Raw genomic sequence first — 24891 nt, forward strand, 5'->3', positions numbered from 1 at the left:
ATTCTGATGCCTGTTTAGTTAATTAAATAATTAGATGGAAATAGCTTCACATGCTAAGGTTTAACGGCAAACATACATTTAGTTTTATTATAATGACCTTCTAAAATAAGTATGTAAGTACTTAGTGAGATAAGTATAAATATTTTATTTGTACATAGTACAATATTCCTACATTAATAAATTATAATAATTAACTACAATAATCTCATTTCTTTCTATGTCTATCGAATCAGAGTTTGTGTAACTCCTTACTCCTTACTTTTGCATGACAAGAGTTTCTCTAATCAACATCATAATAATCATTTTAACTGTAGGTACATTTTTTTTTAGTTTTTATACTTACTCCAGATACAAAGTCTTACCAAATAATTTTAAATCTAATATGGCAAAATTACACTTTGGTGTACAATCAAACGAGATTTTTAAAATGTTAATGCAAAAATGGAGCACCATTGTTTTGTTTGCAAGGTAGGCTTTCTTCCAGATTCCGTATCAATTATTATTTATTATCATACAGTTTGTATGATAATAAATAATAATTGATACGGAATCTGGAAGAAAATTCAGAGCACTGAAAATAGAACCTTGGACTACTCCCAATTAAATCGAACACACGGCAGCTATTTTAAAGTTAACTGTATTGTAAATTGTTATAAAAATTAAACCAGAGTTATGTTTTCCGTGCTCAAGCACATTTGCTGGATTTGAAACGTGGATATTGATGTGTATTAAACTCTATACCTGATTAGGTTATGACGCTTCAGGTTCCCACAATTCACCTGTCGCTAGCTTTACAAATATTTTTTCATCATTTGTGACTTCTTCGACATCTTTTATATCCAACTTGAGATCAGTCACGACATCAGCAGAGGGTTTTTCGTCCTCAGCTGCAATTTTCTTTATAGTGAAACTAACATTCTGATTGGCAATGTAACATTCGGGATTCAAATGTTTTTGGTACATGAAATGCGTTTTGAGATGTTCCCGAAGAAAATGAGATTGCACTACGACTAAATTACAGTAGCAACATTTTTGGTTTCCGACGGCTCTACTGATATCATTTTCGTCGTGTCGTCTAGAGTGATTACATAGGGCATCTTGACGCTGATTGGTATAAGGACACAGCAAGCACATGTGGAGTTTACGCTCCTTGGCAGGAGAAGTGTCTGTATTTTCTTTCATGGAGTTCTCTATTGAGCGCCTCCGCTGTAGCAGGCGTAGCGTTTGTTGATCACTTATTGAGAATTGTTGAAAATCTGTTTTCGGTGGTCTTTTTGGCATTGTTTTTATTGCTAGTTTGATATTGTCGCTGTCGTCTTCCTGTTTAGCGTCTTGATTTTCAGCTTCCGCTTCAGAGTATCCATTGATAATTTTTTTACGTTCCGCTTGAGCTTCATCGTTCATTTGATGTTTTCTCATATGTTGCACGTAATTAGCATAATATTTGACGGAGTAGTCGCACAACTCACACTTATATCTCTGCTTTGATCCATGTAGAGAGAGGTGGATTTTGTACTGCTCTCTCTTTTCGAATGCCGATGGGCATTTGTGGCATTTGTACCTTTTTTCTTTTTGTCGGCCGTTCTTCAAGTATGTCGGGTAAATAAATTCAGGATTACCGTGCATGAGATATCCGAATTGCGGATCGGCTTGCAAAACCGGCGGAAAATGGTCATTCGGCTTTACCAATTTATCTTTGTCAGTCAAAACTCTTTTTTGGGCTTCAGTCTTTCTCTGAAATAAATCCGTGCCGGAGAGCGGTATTTTGTAGTCAACGTCGTCCCCTGAATCATAACCGTCAGCATTTTGTTGGGGCTTGTTGGCTATATCATGCAACAACTCGTGTTTCGCTAGGTTTCCTATATTTTTTACGGCATAGGAACACGATTTGCATTTGAATTCACCGTCGCCCCCGTGTAACCCCATGTGGTAGCTGAGGGCAGAATTTTTAAAGAATTTCGCAGGGCATTCCTTGCAATTATATTGTTTAGGAGGATTTCTTGCCTCTGGTTTTTTCGCGTGACTCTCGTTTTTCTTATCTGGATTGGCGGTGACCCATATTATACCGGACGTGAGCGGGCAGTGAACGACCTGAAGCTGAGGATCCGGGTGCATGGGATGTATTCTGTGCATGGATTTGAGCATCTTAGACTTAGTGTTGTACTCGTCTGTGTGCACGAAGTTATGACAATTCAAAGCGCTCTCCTTTGGAACTGAAAACTCGCAACTCTTGCATTTGTAGGCGTAACTTAAATTGAAATTATGAAGTTTGTCGTGCCTCTGCAACTCTAGTTTATCGAAGAACCTGGCGGGACACCTCTGGCAGAAGAACAGGACTCGGTCATTACCGTAGCCGTCCTTCTGGTTGTCGTCAACGTCGGCAGCTTCACCGCCTTTCTCGATCACTTCTCTCAACTTGGCGATCTGCTCTTCGTCCGGCACGTCGAGGTCTACGGGGCAGTAGATGCGGCCGTATATCTCACCGTGCGACTTCGAGTGCTCGGTGAGCTTGCTCTTGCCGTCGCAGGTATATTTGCATTCAAGACACTTGTAAAAAGTTACATCGTTGTTGGCGAGTTTGATGCAATGTATGTCCTCGTGATTGGGGATTTTGCTTTTCTGAGAATTAACGTAGGAGCAGTAGCGGCACTTGAACATTTTGTGGAACTCGTTCTTCGCAGATACCCAGACGTAAGGAATGTCGTCTAGATTGGAATAAGATTCGTCGTTGTCCTCGATCTCCGGTCGGTACGGGGGTGGGTACGGGGAGCCGACTTCCGCCTCTGTGTCGAATTTTTTGCAAACTATCCCGTGAACTCTCATATGTTGGTGCAACAAGTGTCTCTTGGAAACGCTATAATTGCATTCGGGACACTTGTACGGGGTATCGGCAGATATACGATGAAACTGTTCATGGTACATGTACTGCGACTTACTGTTCGTTTCATAGGGGCACTCGTTACACTTGTGTCGTTTCGTCCCCGGTGTGACACTCACGGGGGTCATTTGCTCGGGCGCCGGGGACTCGGAGGCGGCCTTGAACATATTGAATTCCTTGGAAACGTTGAATTCCTCCGGTTCGGTTACGCCGTGTAAAGTTAAGTGCTGCGCCAGCTCGACCTCGTCCTTGACGAAAAACGGGCACAGGCTGCATTTGAACATGGAATGCGGCGAGGGTTGGTGTTGGCGTTGGTGCATGAGTATTAAGTTTTTGTCGCTCGATTTGAATGGACATTTGATACATGACTCGACGTTGGGCTCACTGGGTGCAGCATTCGGATCCGGTTTCGCCTTCACTGTTGTAATCACTTTGATAATCCCGTCGTGCTTCAGTCGACAGTGTCTCTGGAAATTATATTTTGCACAAATAAAAATCAAGTACAAATTGCTTATTACAAAATATAAAACTGGATGTTATTTTCTACAAGATAATCAATGAGAATAATTCAGAACGACTTCTCTTACCTGAATAACGTGCTTCCAATTCGACAATTGATTGCAATGTCCGCATCTGTACGCTAAATCTGCTGGGTCTACAACGTTCTCCAGTTTCTTATTCTTGTCTTCTGGTTCCTCCGGCTTGGAATGCTCCTTTACGTGTTCAAGAAGTGCCTCGCGCGATGTATCCCTAAAACAGTTACATAAACTTAAATTAACATTAACATCTACAAGTTCTACAACTACGGTGTTTCGTTTGCCAGATTAATAATACACAATTTAATGAACAAAAAAGAGTTACTTACTTGTAATTACATTTTTTGCATTTCCATAAAGTCTTTTTAGGTTTTTTTCCGTCCAGTCTATTGTCGGCTTCGAACTTGGCGTCCATCGATAATGTTTGTAGGTTTAATGGTTGAATATCATAATATGGAGAGTTAGTGTTTTCGTCGTTTAAAGATTCGTCATCTATTTCTGTATTTGTTGCCGCATTCTGGTCCAAGTAATGGAATTGGTACTGATCATTTTCGCATATCGCGATAGCCATGAATCTGTTGTATTTGCTGTAGTTGCGTCGGCCCGTTTCGTCCGTCATGAGCACTTTGGCTTCGGCATGCTCAGGATCTCTAACTGATTTTAATTTAATATGTTTAGTGATATCCCACCTCCAGTTGGATTTATATTTGCAAGAGGAGCACTCGAAAGGTTTCTTATTCAGATGGCCTACTATATGAACGTGGAATCTGGAAGCTGTGGAAGCCCAGAACATACAGTGAGGGCATTTGAAGACTTTTCTACCGGTGGCTTGACTAGGCGACAAGTTCATAGATTCATTGTCATCTACGATCTCCGACTCGTAAGTTTTGTGATCTGGGAGCGTAGAGTCATCGTTTATTCTGATGTCTAGAGGAGTTTCAAATTTATTTTGTGTTATATTGTTCCAAACGAAAACTACGTTTTCCATCGGGTGTGGCTCAGCGTCCTTTTCTCCGCTACTATTTGTGACGCCATTCACCTCTGGAATTTGTGGCTCTGGTTTAATTTCCGCAGAGGGTTTTTGGTTCGATCCACATGTTTGCATGTGTACTACTAGATCGGCGCTAGATTTGCACCGATGTCTGCAATTCTGACACCTCGTTGATCCTAAATTTGAACCCGACGTATTTAGCTGGCTTCGATTCGATAGCGGTAAACAAGTTTTTTCATGAACGGATTGCTCTGATAAACACTTGCTTTCGAATCCGCAGTTCTTACATATTAATCCATCTTTACCAGTTTCTGTCAACAACCTTTCTTTTAATCGATCGAAAAATGATTCATTTTTCTTCCGACTCACAGTGTCCTTGGGCGCGCTACTTGCCTGAGTAAAATTAACCTCCTTCGGTAAATTGTCAGTTTTTTTCGTGACGATCGGCTGTGTAGAGGAATCTAGCACAGGGTTTTCCTTAAACTTTTTAGCAGGTGGCTCCCCTGAGGGCTCCCTTGATTTTTGGTTCGGAGTTGAAGCTGTTAGAGGTATAAGTTGTGGAATAGGTCTAGGGGCCTTTTTACTTTCTTTTTGGTTCTTGCTGTCGTCCAAATTAGCATTCGATCCGAGCGATAGTTGGCTATCATCTTTTGATATCATATTTTCAGACGTCGAAGCTTCATTTGAGTCACTTTGGCATCCAGTCATTTCCCTATCGTTTTGTGTATACTGAAGACCCATGTCCTGGAATAGAGACAAAATAAAATATTAAGTAAATAAAAAAAATATATTATCACATAAGTACTAATTCTTACTATTTACCTACTTTATTGTATCACATTGGTTATTATAGTATTGTATGTACTCATTGGTTACAATAAAGTAGATAGTAATTAGTAAAACTGTAGGATTTTCTATACTACAGTAATTAAAATAGACTAAAGTAAATTACAATTATAAAGTGTAATTACAACGCATATGTTATAGAACTTTGTCGTGTTATCAAATAACACACCCTCAGAATACAAAATGAATTGGTACAGAATTTATTCTAATATTCTGAGATCACACATCCTATAAGTCATATAAACGCTTTGTAAGTGAATTAGAAAGGATAAGTTAGCTTTGAGTAAATTTTTTCTGCCGTCAAGTTAGCGAACGTATTGCAATTTGCATTGCACCAATGCATTTTTTGCGAAATCAGCCCGTAAGTACATCATAAAATTTATGTGGTCAGTCAAGATCTAGTTATAGTTCGGTACCAATCACAGGTACCAATAGTATCTACATTCTACCTACATTACTATTAATTGGTACTTAATTATACATAAGTAGATAAAATATACAATAGATAAATAAATTAAAAACGTCAGTTATTCCAACGGAAGGTTGGCTATCTTCTGAAGAAAGTTTAAGATTTAATAACATTCACTGGCAAAAGAGACGTTTCGCTTCTGGCGAATCTGAAATTATAGGGTCGGAGCACGGAGGCTGATAAGGCGCGACCGACTAAGCCCACCCCTCCCCGCCTCCCCCCTCGCACGCCCTGTAGCCTGCAAGGTCATTGAAGAGAAGACCGATTCGAGAGCGCAGCGTCGCGAAACTCGAAAGCGTCTCTCATGATCAGTCTCATCTCGTTTCTGAGGCGGTAACCGGAAGCTATTTTTCGTTATGACACCGAGAGGCGCTGAAATAATAAGGCCTGTCTGAAATCACCATACTTAAATAAACGAAAGTGAATAAAAACGTAGACGGTAGAGGAATCATGTCTAGGAATCACTGTAACGATATCCTTGTGAAAATAGAATTGATTGTCGATACAGGCCACAAAACCTTTTAAAAATAATAATTAATAAGCCGAAATGAGTGGATAGAATTGGATATGCATATTATAATTTATAACAATTATTATGATTGTCTAATGACGTGCTCAAGTTTGGAAGGGAATCCCTATACATTAGTCATTAACTCACACTCGGCTCTCAGATCTGAGGTAGAGTCATAGTCATAGATCTGGGTTATGGGAGTGCCGAGTGACCAAGGAAACCTAATAATTTCATTCGGGCGAAGGACGGGCTTATATTCCAATTTTGAAAGAAATAAATTATTGGTGGCAATTTTGGACCCTGAAAGTGTAGGGGTTTCCCTCTGTACCTAGGGTTACCAGGCGTCCGGATAAAGCCGGACAGAGTCAGGCTACACAGTCCGGTCAAAATCAAAGGGAGTCCGGCCTTTGCAGAGCCTGAAAACACTCATTTTAGACGGTTTTACACTTAATGAGATGTAAAATTGTATAGCTATTAAATGTAAGATGTTAAACTGTTTTATTCTTCTTATTAATAAAATTCTCGTGTCACAATGTTAGTTACCGTACTCCTCCGAAACGGCTTTACTCGTAGTAAAGCCGTTTCGCATTATAAAATTTGGTAAATATCAGTAAAGCCGCTTTACTGATTTTTACCAAATTTTATAATGCACATTCAGTAGGTCTGAGAATCGGCTACTGGGTACTTTTTATATTGATAAGTGCATTTGTTGAATAAATAATAGTAAATTATTACAACTCGAGACTGACAGCGACCATTGTTTGTGCGACGGGATAGCGATAGACGTTGCTATGGTGCTATATTTATTTAGTCACTTCAATAATATAGGCGAAATACTTTCTAAGGCAAAACAAGTCAACGTTTGCCGGGACAGCTAGTGAAACATAAAATTGTCCCGTGAACACGAGCTGCCGAACGTATTTCTATAGTAGTTTAGATTCTAAGTACTCGGTAGCAACTCTTTTTTTTTGTTCTAATGTCCGGCCAAGATGACTGCTTTGCCAGGCTTATCGGATTAGCGACCTGGCAACCCTACGGCCGCGTCCCCATCAGACACGGCGCGGCCGTCACCGTGTTACGGCACGACGCCGCCACCGTGACACGGTACGGCGCCGCACCGTGTCACGGTATTCTGGGTGAAACCGAACAAAACTTAAACGAGGCATTAATTTGGAACAGATAAAAATAGGCCAAGTGCGAGTTAGGCTCGCTCACGAAGGGTTCTGTACCATTATTATAGAGAAAAATAACCAAAAAATTATGTTTTTTTTATGGGAGCCCCCTTAATTATTAAGTTTATTTTAATGTTACCATGGAGCTATATTAGCTCCGTGAATGTTACCATCAATTTTTAAAGTATAAATACAATTGAGTATTTTGTGAACATTTTAAGTGCCTATCTGTTACGAGTATCATTATTGGTTTTGATATTGACTATACATAGAGCAAAAAATAGCAAAAATATTTTTCCTCTGTTTCTGATTTTTTTTCAATCTTCGTCTGTAACAACAAGAGAATAATCCTTCGCGATCCATATCCAGATAAGCACTTTCGTGGAAGCGGATGCGCGTATCGCACACTGTGTCGGGGCGCAGCGGATTTCCGCTTCCATACAAATTGTATGGAGGCGGATTTTTGCGATGAGCCCCGGCACGCTGAGCCCCGGCACGGCCCGTCTCAGTGTGCTCACTCCTTATCACGGTGGCGGCGTCGTGACGTATCACGTAACACGGTGGCGGCGCGGCGCCGCGCCGTGTCTGATGGGGACGCGGCCTGCCTGCCTGCTTATTTTACGTGATGATAAAATACATTTATATTTTAATTATATGTATAATATTTGAGAGTATACGTTTTATGTTGTACTCCTAGGTCATATACCAATTACCAACACAATGGTCAATGTAACAGATACTAAAAGTTTTTAAATAAAGATTATTATTATTATGTTTAAGTATTTAGTCCTAATTTTAAGAAATTATTTTGAGCTACTTATACATTTGTGTATAGCTCAAACAGTATAGTATAGCTGTAGCTATATGTACAATGAATATTCGAATGTGTAATGTGTCGAGCTAGCGAATGGTCGTGCAGCGTGCTCCGCGTTACACACGCTGCAAATATTAATATTTTTGCAAATCGCGTGGCACATTGCCGCTGCACGTGACCATGGCGCTCGTGGCCAACGAGTTGCTGGCGTTTATCCAGCACGCCATCGACACCATGGACGAGGTCAGCATCATGCAGATCTGCAAGTCTTCCTTCACCAGTGAGGAGATTTGCCAAGCGAAGCAGCTGCTGTATGAGACGCTCGGCCAGAGCGCGAACATGCCGTCGCGACGAAGAGACGGAACCGAAAGGAGCGTGCAGGACATCATCTCCCTGCTGAAGCAGACGGATCCGAATGAGGTACCGGCTTTTGTGGCGTAGTCCACGGAGAGTCTTACGACTCTCCGTGGACTCCGTGTCTACGGGTAGCCGCAAGGCTACGAAGAGCCACAAGGCCAAGTCTTCTCGACCTGGCAAGGACGAGAGCGGGAGGTGCGGTGAGGAGGGCTTCATACTGGTGGAGAGGAGGAAGAAGAAGCCCACCGCCCGCAACCATCGCGGCACCGCGCCCTATGTGCCTGAGCTGGGTCTGCGGAGCGAGGTCCCCGCGACGCTCCTGTACATATCTCGCCTGCACTGGTCCAAGGAGGTCGAGGACGTCGTGAACTACATCAGTAAGAAGACATCCCTCCACTTGAGGGTTGAACGTCTGCAGTCTCGCCACAAAGTCAACTTCAGTTCCTTTGTGATGAGAGTACCGACGCATCTTCTGTCGACCTTTGAAGCGGAGGAATTTTGGCCGACTGATGTGGTCTACCGAAGGTTCCGGGGGAGACTCCGGGATGAAGCGTGCGTCACGTCGCCGATAAATCGTAAGGTATACATATATTGTATAATGGGTCTATGTAGCCTGATATAAATAAATAAATATACAAATAACGCCATATTTAATGGATTATGGACGACTCCATTAATCCTTCGATCGTGGATTCTTGGAAATCTATTTAACAATAGATTTATTTCTATTGTGTCTCGCTCACCGTTGAGCTTATGAGGCTTGATGGGTTAATAGGGGTGGGTTGCACCAGGCGTGGTTAAAGTTAAAGTTATGGTTATAGTTAAGACTAACTTTGGCTTTAACCTTGACAAGGTCAGGCTGGTCAGACAAGGCTATAAATGAACGTGGGCTGGGGCGCTGCTGGTAAAGGAGAACTGTCAAAAATGGCGTTTTTGTATGATGATGATGACAGCGTTAGTTCCTTTTTTCGTCACGTGCATTTATAGCCTTGTCGAGCTCTATGGTTATGGTTAAATATGGCGTCCATTTTTTACTTTAACCAAAGATTTGACATTTTGCATTGTAGTTAAAGTTATATATAGTTAAAGTAAGTTGGTGCAACCCACCCTTAGTATCTCTAGATTATTGGAACTAATACCTCATTTCCCGGGACTCCAGGGACCAGGGTGTATTTCCATTCTAAATTTTGACCGGATCCGACTGGCACGGGCGTACAAACAGACGTGCATTTTTTCGCTAAGTTACCCTGGCAGGCCTGGCTTATTTTGGGTCTAAAAGTATATCCCTAATCCCTATGATTCCTATAAAATTTAAGAATTAATATAAAATAATTGTTAGTTTTAAGTTTTTACTCACGTCTTGTATGTTGCAAGTTGAAATTTACGAAAAAAAATGTGTACTTATCGCTAGTAAAATTGGTGCTTACATATCAATACTATGATTAGTTATTACACTTCACGTAAAGCTAAAAGTTTACATAATAATATTATAATCAAGGACGTTGAAATAATTCAACGTCCTTGATTATAATATTAATATGTAAACTTTTAGCTTGTATGTTGCAAGTTGAAATTTACGAAAAAAAATGTGTACTTATCGCTAGTAAAATTGGTGCTTACATATCAATACTATGATTAGTTATTCCACTTCACGTAAAGCTAAAAGTTTACATAATAATATTATAATCAAGGACGTTGAAATAATTCAACGTCCTTGATTATAATATTATTAGTCGAACTAGTTATAGTACCAATTTGTGAGCAAGTGTTATCTATCTATCTATTATGTTTAGTTTAGTTAAACAGCCCCGTTGTTGTTTCACCACTAACTTATACTCGTAAGTGTCGGATAGGCTATCCACAACTTATCTGACAGATAGGGTATCAAATAATATCTTCTAGAATCTAGACTAAGGGCATGTTTCACCACTTCCTGATAAGTGACGAATAGGCTATCCACCAATTAACTTGACAGATCAAGTATGGAGAATCTGTCAAAAAAGTTGGAGGGCCTGTTTCACGACTTCCTGATAAAGTGGATAGCCTATCCGGCACTTATCAGGAAGTGGTGAAACAGGCCCTAATTGTAAGTGCTTGTGACTTGTGAGTTACGATTCTCATGACAACCTATGCTTAATATGACATAATAATATGACCTAATAACTATAATAATTATATTATTATCATCGTAAACGTGATACTGGCGAGAGCGCATTAGGTGAGAACTCTGTCGACTGTGCAGTGGAGACGGGATAGGTAGTTAGCAGCTGTATACTATTATAGTCGTAACCCAACATTTTCTCACATCTGAAGTTTGAACCTTAAATTCATAGACATAAGATCGAGATAGTAACTTGTAGTATACCGGCACTGTTGGCGGCTGTTCGCGAATGATAAGGGTGTGTGACGTCACCGGCTCTGCGGCGGCTATCACCTACGTGTGTCGCGTGTGAGTCGGGACAGTGATAAGGGCGAGCACTCACCGAGGCGCCCTGCGACGAGTCCCCGCTGCCGTCCTCCTGGACGATGAGCGTGCTGGCGTCCCGGGCGTCGGGGTCGGCCGACATGTCGCTCGCGCCCACCCGGTTCCGGCGCCGAGTGGTCGCCTGACCGACCGGGTGCGTGTGGTGGTTCATCTCGTGCACGGTGAGGCTCTGCTTGATGTCGGCGGTGAAGTTGCACATGGAGCAGTGGAAGCTGCCGGAGCCACCGTGGTTCTTCATGTGCCGGTCCAGATTCCACTTGTAGGGCGTCCGGAACTCGCACATGGTGCACTTTATCATCGGCATCGAGTGATACTTCACGTGCTTCGTGTACCGCGACCTGATGTGCGTCACGTAGTTGCACTTGCCGCACGAGTAGTAGCCCCCCCGGCCCTTGGAGCCGTCGTCGGCGCCGGAGGGCTCCCCCTCCGCGATCCTCTCCATGGACTCCTCGGCGCACTCGTCCACGTCCATCGCGTCCTCGTCCTCCTCCACCTCCTCCAGCAGGTCCTCGATCTTCTCCTGCGGCCGACTCGGGCTGGCCTCCACGACGACGCCGGCGGTCGGGGTCTGCTGCTCCTTGGAGGAGGTCGCCTCGTGGACCATCTTGATGTGTCTCGTGAGCTTCTGGTGGTGGCGGGAGGCGTAGACGCAGTGCGGGCAGTCGTAGATCTTGAGCTTCTCGAAATGAACGTCCCGCGAGTGCACGAGGAATGCCCGCGGGTTCTGCGTGTAGAACGTGCATTTCGTGCAGTTGTAGTTTCTTTTTATTTTGCACTCCGGCAGGTCGACCTCCTCCGGTGTGTCGGAGGAGGCGTCCGAGGACGCGTCGCCGCACGCGCGACCTTCGGCGGGGCGCGCGCGACTCGCGACCTCGCCGAACTGCGCGCCGGGCGACGAGGACATCTGTTGGAGCATACTCCGCTGCAACAAAACAACACGGTGTCGGTTAGGGGCATTTTCAAAAAAATGTGTACCCCTGGTTTTTACCTTGTCCCTTGACTTCGCTACAGATTATTTGTAAAAAATTACATACTAACATTTTGTAATTTTAATGTAGGGGCATAAACAAGTTTTCTTTTATTAAAATACATTCACGTTTGTATAAAATTTTATTTAGTATGAGATTTATAAGGGTTTTTAAGTACCGAAACCTATTAAATTCACCTGTCCCCTTCCCAGAAGTTGTAACAAAATCTTTAATAACTATTTTTTTTATTAAAGTAAGTTACTTAAAAAACATATGTTAGATTCCTAAATACTTAATGTATCAATTGAATGTCTTGTTATTGAAAAATCTAACATAATTTAACTACAAATTAATTAAAATTATAATCATGAAAAAGCAACCCGACCGGAATGTTCGGTTTAGTGACCGTTTTTTTTAGTTTTATAAACATACTACAAAAATATTTTCGGCACTAAATGATAGCACTATATTTCATTGTACATCGAGAAACTTCAATTTGAATTTAGTAGTTAAAAATCTGCTACAAGACGCGGACGCAGGTTGGATGGTTCTTCAGGAACGGTTTATTTGTTCAGATAAGTGACCATATTTTGTAAGCATTATTATACTTTCTCCAACTGTTTCTACTGTTGACACGTTGCAAAATTAGCTTAGTATTTAGTATAAAAAATGAAATTGTGATAACTATTATCGGTTATTTACAAACACTTTAAAAGTAAAAGAAAGTAATATTACGTGACTTCCGACTTGTGACTTTTCGTATGGTCACATATAATGGAACGGACAAGTCACAACAGGCGGAAAGCATAAGGCTTAGTTCACATTTTAAATAAATTATTTTTTTATTCACAGATTTTATTAAGAAAATTGGAGATTTTTAAACTGGTACGATTAACGTACAAATATTTTTTTTATTACTTATGTGTTAAGGTGACGCCGCGTTAAAGTAAAAAACCGTTTTGGATATGTTTTAGATTGCTAGTTTTCTATGAAAGCCCGGCCCGGCCTTTCACAGAAAACAAGCAATGGAACAGCAAAAAATGGAAAGGGCGTAAGCGACAAAATAGTTTTGTCGCGTAATTTAAAAACCATAAATACATTTCATATAAGCTATGGGCAAATTAAAGTGTATGCTTGAACCAAGCCATGTACAAATTTGGAAGCTTAAATCACTCTCCTCTGTTGGAAAAATAGGAATCCTTTTTTTTTTTACACAGGTCTATTTGATTGATTATTCTGTGTTATAAAAGTTGACCAATCGTGTTATGCTATGGGTAAATCAAAGACAAAGACATGGTAAATACTGACAATGAACTTTAATTTCTTAGCTTTAGTCATTGAAAAATCGATATCGCTACAGCCAAATTATCAAGGCGTCGCCTTTACTTAACAATAACAAATATTTAAAATTTAAGTACCTAAAAGTTTTTTTTTTAATTTTGATTTTATTTCCACTACTTTTCTATCAGTAAAGTTGAAAATCATTTTGTGTCGTTGATATTTGCAGATTTATAATAACTAGACATCAGATTATATGCATTTGCATAGTTGCATATGCAAATGCATATAATGTCACTTTTTAGGCGATAGTGCATATTTTGGCAATTTTTTGGCATTAAGATTGCAATCGGAAAATGTTGGTAGAAAATTATTATTGGCGTATAATAAATAAATAAAAAGTCTTTATTTCAAGAAATTAAAAATCCTGGATTTTATGAAATTATAAAAATTGGCGCTTTTATTAATGTCACTACCGGAAAAGTCTTCAAAAAAATAATAAATTTTAATATTAAGTGACTTGACTGTGCATATTTTGTGCATATTTCGACCATCTTTCGTGCATATTTGCATGGATATTTCGGCACTTTGATCGTGCATATAATCCGATGTCATTAATAACTTAGGAATTCGTAGACATGTGAACACATCTTTATGATTATGAGATGTTCGTCCCTCTAATTATTGAAGTTAAATCTATGAAATCAAAGAATTTTTTACTTTTATAAGTAGTGCAACAATAAAAATGTTTAAATAAAAGGTTTTTGTGTTATAAAAACTCCTTTAAATATGTTAAATATTACTTACTCATGTAAAAAAATGAAAAATAACCTAGTGGTTGGGTCACATAGTCACACTATGGATTAAAAATAATTGCTACTCTTGTTGATCCTTGAAATTATCTATTTTTTTTTTAATAAACAATTAAATATGCATGTCACTAGATTAAATTAACGAAGAAATCCATTTATTGCTGTATTTTTTTGTATTAAATTATATTTTACATTTAGTCGCACAACGGAATCTGTTTCGTCGAAAATTCGATTTTGTTTCAATAATATCAGAATAATATAACGATTTCAGCGTTCTTTTTAACTTATTCCATTAGTTCAATATTTTTCCTTGTATATGACATTCAAAAAAAGGTAAATAAATGACCTTAAAATATATAGACATATTTTTGCAAGGGTACACGTTTTTTTGAAAATGCCCTTAGACGTCACGAGACGAGGGTCGCACGCGGGGAGCGGCGCGGCGGGTGCGGCGCGGGGCGGGCCGTGATGCGGGAGAGACGCGCTCCGGCCGCCGCGTGTGTGGAGCGCAAGAGCGACGCCGACAGAATGAGGCGAGGGCCGAGGGCGAGGCAGGCGGCTCGACGGCGGGCAGCGCGACCGGCACCAGCCGCCGGCGGCCGCGCGGTAGGGGGGAGCGGGGGGCGGCGGCCGGCCGTGCTGCACGCTGTTTGTACGCTCGCAGGCGAACGAGGGAAGCAGCAGATGGTTTTAACTTATTTATCATCCCGGAAGAGCTACTAATATTATTATTTATTACTTATTCCGATAGACTTACTGGTTTCCCGGTAATGCAAGTCAGACCACCCATTTTAATAATTAAATTATATTATTCCTAATTTAATTAACCCATCAATACCCAAGCGGCACCCGGCTGTCGCATAAGGATTAAAAATCTATTGTGTCTGCGATTTCCACGATCGAGGTAAGTATGAACTTTTAAAAATCCCCACAAAGTACAGCAATGACAATAAGATTTCACCCACCTACAATGTACTAATCATTATCAGCTTATCGTGAATTAGACGACTTCCTATATTTTATGTCCCACGGGGCGATAAGCGTGAGTACGCTGTACGGCTGAACTTCTGAAGAACTGCACTTTTTGACCCAGTCTGTACAAAAATTGGTAAAAAGTCTTTCTAGACGTGTTCTAGACTAAAACATGATACAAATTTTAAGTTAACCCAAAATGTGATTGTTTTGGTAATAAAACACAAACTGTTTATGTGTGAAGTGACGAGCGAAGTTCGCAATATGCACGTGTGAGGGTGACTGAACTTCGCGCGCTGAATCCGCTGAAATAAATCTCCGAATCTCGCAAATTGTATTATGTAACGTAACTACTTTATCAGTGCTCTTTGGCTAACTTAATGGCATTTTTTAGGCTATAGTGCATATTTTGGCAATTTTTCGTTGATAGTGCATATTTCTGTAGTTTTATGCCCTCGTCTCCAAAACTCCAAACTAGCTATTATGATTCATGACAAACACCGAGGCCACAATTCCTACAAAACAGAGATGCGATAGATCAAAACACTTCAAGTATGTGGCTCCTGCATCCCCATTTAAAGAACGCAATACACCCGATATTTTCAAGTAAGTACCATATCTTTCTAGAAACAAAATTTTTCTTTTTGGTAGGCAACATTAGTAAAAATTGTATATACTTCCGTGGGCACTAAGATTGTAATCGGAAATTGGTGCTGTATACAACAGTAGAAATGAAAAATCCTGGATTTGATTAAATTATAAAATGGGCGCTTTTATTAACGGCACCACCGGAAAACTCTTAAAAAAATATTATAAGTTATTTAAAATAAAAGTGACTTTTGATTGTGCATATTTCGGGCACTTTTCGTTCATATTTGCATGCATATTTCGGCACTTTGATCGTGGCTATACCTAATTACATAATAATCGCCCCTGAACTTGATGTCTGTAGGAAGCGTGTTCACTGACCACGGTACAGTACGAGTACGACTATCCACGTCTTTTTTTATGGCGTAAGGGGGCAAACGAGCAAACGGGTCACCTGATGGAAAGCAACTTCCGTCGCCCATGGACACTCGCAGCATCAGAAGAGCTGCAGGTGCGTTGCCGGCCTTTTAAGAGGGAATAAAGTAATAGGCGAGGGTAGGGATGGGAAGGGAATGGAATAGGGGAGGGTAGGGAAGGGAATAGGGTAGGGGATTGGGCCTCCGGTAAACTCACTCATTCGGCGAAACACAGCGCAAGCGCTGTTTCACGCCGGTTTTCTGTGAGAACGTGGTATTTCTCCGGTCGAGCCGGCCCATTTGTGCCGAAGCATGGCTCTCCCACGTCTGTACTACTATAGTATCTCAGGTAACAAGACCAACTAACACTAATCTTAACATACTTGATTAAATTTCCAACTAACTGCTACTATATTAAACTTTAGTTAATGTCTAAGTACTAGGTATACACTATAGTACTAATACTTATCGATTTAACATCCGTTCGAGATCAACCTAATCTAATAATAATAATCCTACCGTTTGAGAGTCGACGACTACGAGTGACAACTGACATGGGACGGACGACGCGACACAGTGTCTTTGTAGTTAGTAATACTGGCATTGTTATAAGTTAAGTAATAACTTATAAGTTATGGCTAATAGCAGTCGAGATCGACAAAACTTCTTGCCTACGCGAAAAGTTTCTTTACCGTTGAAATTGTTTGGTGTTAATTGGTATATTAATCCTAACATTACAATAATTTACAACATTTTAATGCGTGTTTATTTTTTATTTTATTTAAAACAGAATACTTACCAGTATCATTGTAGTAGGGGAGGGAAAGGTGCTAATTGTGTAGTCACTCGAGCCACAGAATATATATTAGTAGTACGTCAACTCGAGCGTCATAGAGACCTAGTAGGTTTTTTACGTTAGGTAAAACTGATAAAAAAATAATAAGAGCTTTTTAGGGTTCCGTACCCAAAGGGTAAAAACGGGACCCTATTACTGAGACTTCGATGTGTGTCCGTCTGTCCGTCTGTGTCCAGGCTCTAACTCAAGAACGGTACGAGGGCTGCTATTTATGTATCCGGAATTAAAAAAAGAAACAAACATATATCATTTAATATGGTTTTATTGCTTTTCAAAATATTCGCCGCGATGATCGACACACTTTTGCATACACTGGAACCAATTTTCATAGCACTTTTTCCATTCTGATTGAGGTATCTCCAAAACGTGCATTTTGAACGCATCAACAGCCTCTTCGCGGCTCGAAAAACGTTGACCACGTAATTTGTTCTTCGCGTATGGAAATAAAAAGAAATCGTTAGGTGCCAAATCAGGGCTGTACGGCGGATGACCAGTCAATTCGATCTTTTGACCCTCCAAAAACTGAGTTGTTTCAGCTGAGGTGTGACAGCTAGCATTGTCGTGATGTAATATGATTCTGCGTTGTCGGTTGTCCTTTCTTATTTCTTCAAAGACTTCTGGTAAACAAATGGTCGTATACCATTCAGAATTAACCGTTTTACGATTCTCTAATGGCACTGTAGCCACATGTCCATTAATTCCAAAAAAACAGGCGACCATTTGCTTCAAAGTACTTTTTGCACGAGTAACTTTTGTTGGTTTCGGCTCATCTTGGAACACCCACACCGTTGACTGTTGTTTAGTTTCGGGGTCATATGCATAGATCCAAGATTCATCACCTGTGTAGGTATTATAAACGGCTTTTGACGTACCACGGTTGTATTTTTTTATCATTTTTTTGCACCAATCGACACGAGCCCGTTTTTGATCGATTGTCAAGTTGTGCGGAATCCAACGCGAACATATTTTTTTTACAGCCAAATGTTCGTGTAATATCTTATGTATGCTCGTCATACTTATGCCTAAGGACGCCTCTATCTCGCGATATGTAACATGACGATCACGCATTATTAGTTCCCGCACAGCATCTATATTTTGTGGGACAACAGCTGTTTTTGGGCGACCTTCTTTATTTTCATCCGTGAGCATAGACCGCCCACGATTAAACTTACTGTACCAGTGATAAACAGTGGTTTTTGATGGTGCTTCATCTACAAAAGTTGCGGTGAGTTGAATAAAGCACTGTTGTTGATTTAGCCCACGCCGAAAATCGTAGTAAATCATTGCACGAAAATGTTCACGCGTTAAATCCATGGCAAATGAAGACACGCAATTTTCAAAATGACGCCACAATGGAAAAATAATTGACAGTCACATGAAACAAAATGTATTATTCAACCAAAGAGTTCTATTTTCAAATGTTGTAATTACTTTTTAAATATTGTTCTTGTAAGTGGCCAGTTCCGGATACATAAATAGCAGCCCTCGTAATAGCTAGAGAGTTAAATTTTTTACAGATTATGTATTTATGTTGCCGCTATAACAACAAATACTAAAAACAAAATAAATTGAATATTTAAGGGGGGCTCCCATACAACAAACGTGATTTTTCAAACATTTTTTGCTCGGTATCAATGATGACAACAAGTAGGCACTTGAAATGTACACGAAATACTCAGCTGTTATTATACTTTATTAAATAATAATAAAATTTTATTATAATAATTAAGGGGGCTCCCCTACAAATAACACATTTTTTTACTATTTTGGCTCTATAATGGTACGGAACCCTTCGTGAATCGTGCGCGAGTCCAACTCGCACTTGGCCGATTATTTTATTTTAGCGTGGGTTCAGAAACTGCAGTCATTTTAAAGTTTTGAAAAAAATATATTCAGAAAATTGCTTATTTAGGTAATTACAAATATATTTTAGACAACAAGGACTAAATCATTTAGTTTAGTTTAGTAGATAATTACAAATATATTTTAGACAACAAGGACTAAATCATTTAGTTTAGTGCAAAATAAAATATCTGCGAAGCTTAGTTGGGAAAATGTGAAGCTTTATTTTTTTTAATTTTAAAATGTCCCTACAGGCTTAACTAAGCTTTGAATCGTCAGTGCTTTATATTGAAGCTTCTTTAGGAAATTGGGGTAAGTATACTAAATATCCCCTATCATAATCTGACAGATCCGATGACATTTCAATATTCAAAAAATTTTTTTTAACCCACCACGCTACGAATAATAAAAACTAGAGAAATCTGATTTCTATACCATGATAACAAGACACAATATGTCGGAAGCCAATACAAGCTTTATCTGACACGCTCGAGCTTGTACCGAAATCCCCTCTTCCCCTCCCCAACCCCAACTATTACTCAATTAAGTACTTACTTACATAATGATAATAATCGTAAAAGAAATGTAACATCGGGTACAAAAGTGCTTACCCGAAATTCTATGTACTGAAGTAATATTTAAAGTAAGTAAAGGTACTACTAGGTACTATTACTAGGTACCTATATTAATTTACTTTTCGAAATTATGCTATCATACCTATAACATATTATAAATCCTTAAAATAATTCTCTTCTTAAATCTAAAAGTACCTAAAGCTAAAGCTATACTAGGTAAATGGTAATATAACTAACAGTTCCACGAGTTCGTTCAACATTTTAAAAGCATGGGAGCATCTGGCCGACATCGGGCCGTCGCGGGGCGGCGGGCGCAGGGCGCGGGGCGCGGCGGGTCATCCACAGACAACCGGCGAGGCAGAGGCAGGAAACTGAAGGCATCCCACGGCACAATGGAGGCGCCGCGCCGCAGGGGGAGCCCTCGCAATCGATATGGCGTCGCTAAGGTCCGTTGGCCGCTCCGAGCGGTTTGGAGCGCTGCAGAGGCCTGCCCCCGCCCCGCGCCCCGCACCCCGCGCCCACCACACCTGCTGTGTATTTATAGAGCGGCGCAGCCGGCGGTGCCCAGGGTGTAGGGACCGCCGAGCTTACCACGGCCTCGTACCTGACTATATACATTTTATGTACGTACGATGTACCTTATATAATGCCAATCAACAGCTACGATTTGTTGAAAAAATATCACTGTCGTCAAATTAAGATGTCTTTTAGCGTCGTTGATCGTTGATATATCCGAGTTCAATACAATTAACGTTATTAATAAACACGATCCGTGTACCTAATCGCTATTGTTATATTCGAGTAAAATTAGTTTGGTACGGTCAACAAAAAAAAACATTTATTTTCATTTTCGTTTGTGACAGACTTTGTGTAGCCTTTATGGATACAAACTGTCTACTTAAATATAATGTTGTTAATAATTTGTAGCAGTTCACATTTCCGACATAAGGTAATTAAAACTTTATTTTATCCCTTACAAAGTTTATTTATATTTGGTGAACCTAGAACTTACAACTCATATGAATTATTTTATTAATAAAATAAAATAGAACGCCTTCCGAGATCCGTTTAATTACAATAATGAAGAATTAAAAAAATGTATTTTGTATCCTTAATTCCTTATAAAGTAAGAAAATAATCGCATAAAATTTCAACTTAATAAACTTAACAAAGCTGTTAACCGTACTTAATAGGTTCAAGTTCAAACAATTAGAATACACATTGAACATAACAATAAAAGCTCGCCGCCTTTCACTCTCCGCGAGTCGCGACGCGGTCGGCATTACACTATAAACTAAATACTTTTCCTTTCAATTTTTATCCGGTTCTGTTTTATATCTCAATTATTCTAATTCATGCAATTTGTTAATTGCTGTTTAGGATAGTGAAGTTTTACGCACGATTGAAGTTTTTTACAGCGACGCGACCGGTAGAATCGCTGAAGTACAAACTTTTACAAGGTCATGGAGTTTGGACAGACGAAGATAGATAGCATCTATATATAATTATTATTATTACTAGATGTCTGCAATTTCGTTCGCGCGGTAACTTTGTCGTGTAAAATTTTACAAAAATAAAAATACTATGGTACTTATAGGCACTTTTTTCCGGAACTTCAAGTTCAAAATTTGATCTAAATTCGGTTCAGTGGAGAGTATGAAGATGTAACAGAAAACCAGACAAGTATGTAGTTATAATAAGTATGGATTATGTTTATCATAATAATATTATGTACGAGGGCTGCTATTTATGTATCCGGAACTGGCCACTTACAAGAACAATATTTAAAAAGTAATTACAACATTTGAAAATAGAACTCTTTGGTTGAAGAATACATTTTGTTTCATGTGACTGTCAATTATTTTTCCATTGTGGCGTCATTTTGAAAATTGCGTGTCTTCATTTGCCATGGATTTAACGCGTGAACATTTTCGTGCAATGATTTACTACGATTTTCGGCGTGGGCTAAATCAACAACAGTGCTTTATTCAACTCACCGCAACTTTTGTAGATGAAGCACCATCAAAAACCACTGTTTATCACTGGTACAGTGAGTTTAATCGTGGGCGGTCTATGCTCACGGATGAAAATAAAGAAGGTCGCCCAAAAACAGCTGTTGTCCCACAAAATATAGACGCTGTGCGGGAAGTAATAATGCGTGATCGTCATGTTACATATCGCGAGATAGAGGCGTCCTTAGGCATAAGTATGACGAGCATACATAACATTTGGCTGTAAAAAAAATATGTTCGCGTTGGATTCCGCCAAGATTCCGCACAACTTGACAATCGATCAAAAACGGGCTCGTGTCGATTGGTGCAAAAAAATGATAAAAAAATACAACCGTGGTACGTCAAAAGCCGTTTATAATATCTACACAGGTGATGAATCTTGGATCTATGCATATGACCCCGAAACTAAACAACAGTCAACGGTGTGGGTGTTCCAAGATGAGCCGAAACCAACAAAAGTTACTCGTGCAAAAAGTACTTTGAAGCAAATGGTCGCCTGTTTTTTTGGAATTAATGGACATGTGGCTACAGTGCCATTAGAGAATCGTAAAACGGTTAATTCTGAATGGTATACGACCATTTGTTTACCAGAAGTCTTTGAAGAAATAAGAAAGGACAACCGACAACGCAGAATCATATTACATCACGACAATGCTAGCTGTCACACCTCAGCTGAAACAACTCAGTTTTTGGAGGGTCAAAAGATCGAATTGACTGGTCATCCGCCGTACAGCCCTGATTTGGCACCTAACGATTTCTTTTTATTTCCATACGCGAAGAACAAATTACGTGGTCAACGTTTTTCGAGCCGCGAAGAGGCTGTTGATGCGTTCAAAATGCACGTTTTGGAGATACCTCAATCAGAATGGAAAAAGTGCTATGAAAATTGGTTCCAGCGTATGCAAAAGTGTGTCGATCATCGCGGCGAATATTTTGAAAAGCAATAAAACCATATTAAATGATATATGTTTGTTTCTTTTTTTAATTCCGGATACATAAATAGCAGCCCTCGTACGTATATTTCAATTTCGAAATCATTTTTGTGGTTCGTGTGTTATAAATTTGAGATTATATTATCTAGATTCTAGAATTTAGATTATTTTGACTTAGATTTTAAAATTTTCCGAATTTATAATTTTGTTGCTACCTTTTAACTTCCATCCATACTAAAATAATAATGTTCAAAAGTATGATTTAGTACATCACCCACAACTCACAAGACAAAATCAAAATCTAAAATGAGTTTTCTTTATTATAGGTAACAAGACGTGTTAAATATTACGACTTACGCTATTAAAGTAGCTTAGGATATTAGCTGAAACTTTAAAGTTTAAACTAACAATGATTATTACCTAAGCATAATTGTACCTAAGCTATAATAATTGTCGAAGAAAAACAAGTATCTTATTTGTCTCACTTCGGGGGGTGGTCGGTTTTTATACAACCCTCGCAGGATTTCTTTTAAGAATTTCATTGTTAATAATAATTGTGCTTTTAAAGACGTTGCAAGTCATTCATTAAATGTGAGGACAATGTACAGAATTCTTAAGGGTATTGTGATTTGTGTATTAGTAGCACTACGGTAATCTACGTGGTAAAACTTCAACAGGAAAAATTTCTAATAAGTACAAAAATTTTATGTGGCAATGTTAAGTAAATCTTAATAAAATAAACAATTTTCTTCTTAAGTGTACGCGCTACATTTGTAATCTACTACGTAAGACACTCTCTCTTTATAAATCCTTTATAAAAAATAAGTACATAATATTATGTACTTAATAAAAACTTTTGTGCTATTTATCGATTTGCCAATTAATCATCAACACGCAAAAAAAGTGATGGCACTGAAACGTGCCATCCGCAACGAATCGGTTAACGAATGAAGTAATAACATATTATAACTTTTTTAGTAATACGAGGGCTGCTAGTTATGTATCCGGAACTGGCCACTTACAAGAACAATATTTAAAAAGTGAACATTTTCGTGCAATGATTTACTACGATTTTCGGCGTGGGCTAAATCAACAACAGTGCTTTATTCAACTCACCGCAACTTTTGGAGATGAAGCACCATCAAAAACCACTGTTTATCACTGGTACAGTGAGTTTAATCGTGGGCGGTCTATGCTCACGGATGAAAATAAAGAAGGTCGCCCAAAAACAGCTGTTGTCCCACAAAATATAGATGCTGTGCGGGAACTAATAATGCGTGATCGTCATTTTACATATCGCGAGATAGAGGCGTCCTTAGGCATAAGTATGACGAGCATACATAAGATATTACACGAACATTTGGCTGTAAAAAAAATATGTTCGCGTTGGATTCCGCACAAGTTGACAATCGATCAAAAACGGGCTCGTGTCGATTAGTGCAAAAAAATGATAAAAAAATACAACCGTGGTACGTCAAAAGCCGTTTATAATATCTACACAGGTGATGAATCTTGGATCTATGCATATGACCCCGAAACTAAACAACAGTCAACGGTGTGGGTGTTCCAAGATGAGCCGAAACCAACAAAAGTTACTCGTGCAAAAAGTACTTTGAAGCAAATGGTCGCCTGTTTTTTTGGAATTAATGGACATGTGGCTACAGTGCCATTAGAGAATCGTAAAACGGTTAATTCTGAATGGTATACGACCATTTGTTTACCAGAAGTCTTTGAAGAAATAAGAAAGGACAACCGACAACGCAGAATCATATTACATCACGACAATGCTAGCTGTCACACCTCAGCTGAAACAACTCAGTTTTTGGAGGGTCAAAAGATCGAATTGACTGGTCATCCGCCGTACAGCTCTGATTTGGCACCTAACGATTTCTTTTTATTTCCATACGCGAAACGTGGTCGTTTACGTGGTCGGTCGTTACGTGGTCAACGTTTTTCGAGCCGCGAAGAGGCTGTTGATGCGTTCAAAATGCACGTTTTGGAGATACCTCAATCAGAATGGAAAAAGTGCTATGAAAATTGGTTCCAGCATATGCAAAAGTGTGTCGATCATCGCGGCGAATATTTTGAAAAGCAATAAAACCATATTAAATGATATATGTTTGTTTCTTTTTTTAATTCCGGATACATAAATAGCAGCCCTCGTAATCTTCTATATATATATATAAAACTCAAAGGTGACTGACTGATTGACATAGTGATCTATCAACGCACAGCCCAAACCACTGGACGGATCGGGCTGAAATTTGGCATGCAGGTAGATGTTATGACGTAGGCATCCGCTAAGAAAGGATTTTGATAAATTTGAACCCCAAGGGGTTCAAATAGGGGATGAAAGTTTGTATATAATAATACTTCTTAACGCGAGCGAAGCCGCGGGCAAAAGCTCGTGCTCTATATACGCACAACGTAATTCGTAGAGACTCAAGCTTTACACTTTACAGCAATATTTTTTGTACCTGTATCATTTTACAGAGCAATTACTGTCGATACTTCTTACTTCAAAATATATTCCGATGGTATATTAATAAACTTCGGGAAATCGGAATTTCGCGGCTGATTT

The 24891-nt window shown here is 39.4% G+C and overlaps 1 protein-coding gene across 3 annotated transcripts in view; it reads right to left on the bottom strand.

Moving 5' to 3' along the window:
- Positions 1-515: 515 nt before the first annotated feature.
- The window catches only part of LOC121726805 (zinc finger protein 729-like), a 42532-nt gene continuing 18156 nt past the window's right edge, over positions 516-24891 (bottom strand). For 2 of the 3 annotated variants that reach the window (XM_042114341.1, XM_042114357.1), the window contains exons 2-5: positions 11058-11981; positions 3744-5149; positions 3466-3628; positions 516-3345 (exon numbers count right to left, since the gene is read on the bottom strand). In XM_042114341.1, coding sequence (XP_041970275.1) covers positions 751-3345; positions 3466-3628; positions 3744-5149; positions 11058-11981 — 5088 coding nt within the window. In that variant the 3' untranslated portion in view covers positions 516-750. Of the gene's footprint in view, positions 3346-3465; positions 3629-3743; positions 5150-11057; positions 12011-14521; positions 14648-24891 lie in introns of those variants that run through there. The other variant, XM_042114350.1, reaches the window with a different exon arrangement.

This window comes from Aricia agestis, chromosome 1 (genome assembly GCF_905147365.1).
Source record: "Aricia agestis chromosome 1, ilAriAges1.1, whole genome shotgun sequence".
NCBI lineage: Eukaryota > Metazoa > Arthropoda > Insecta > Lepidoptera > Lycaenidae > Aricia > Aricia agestis.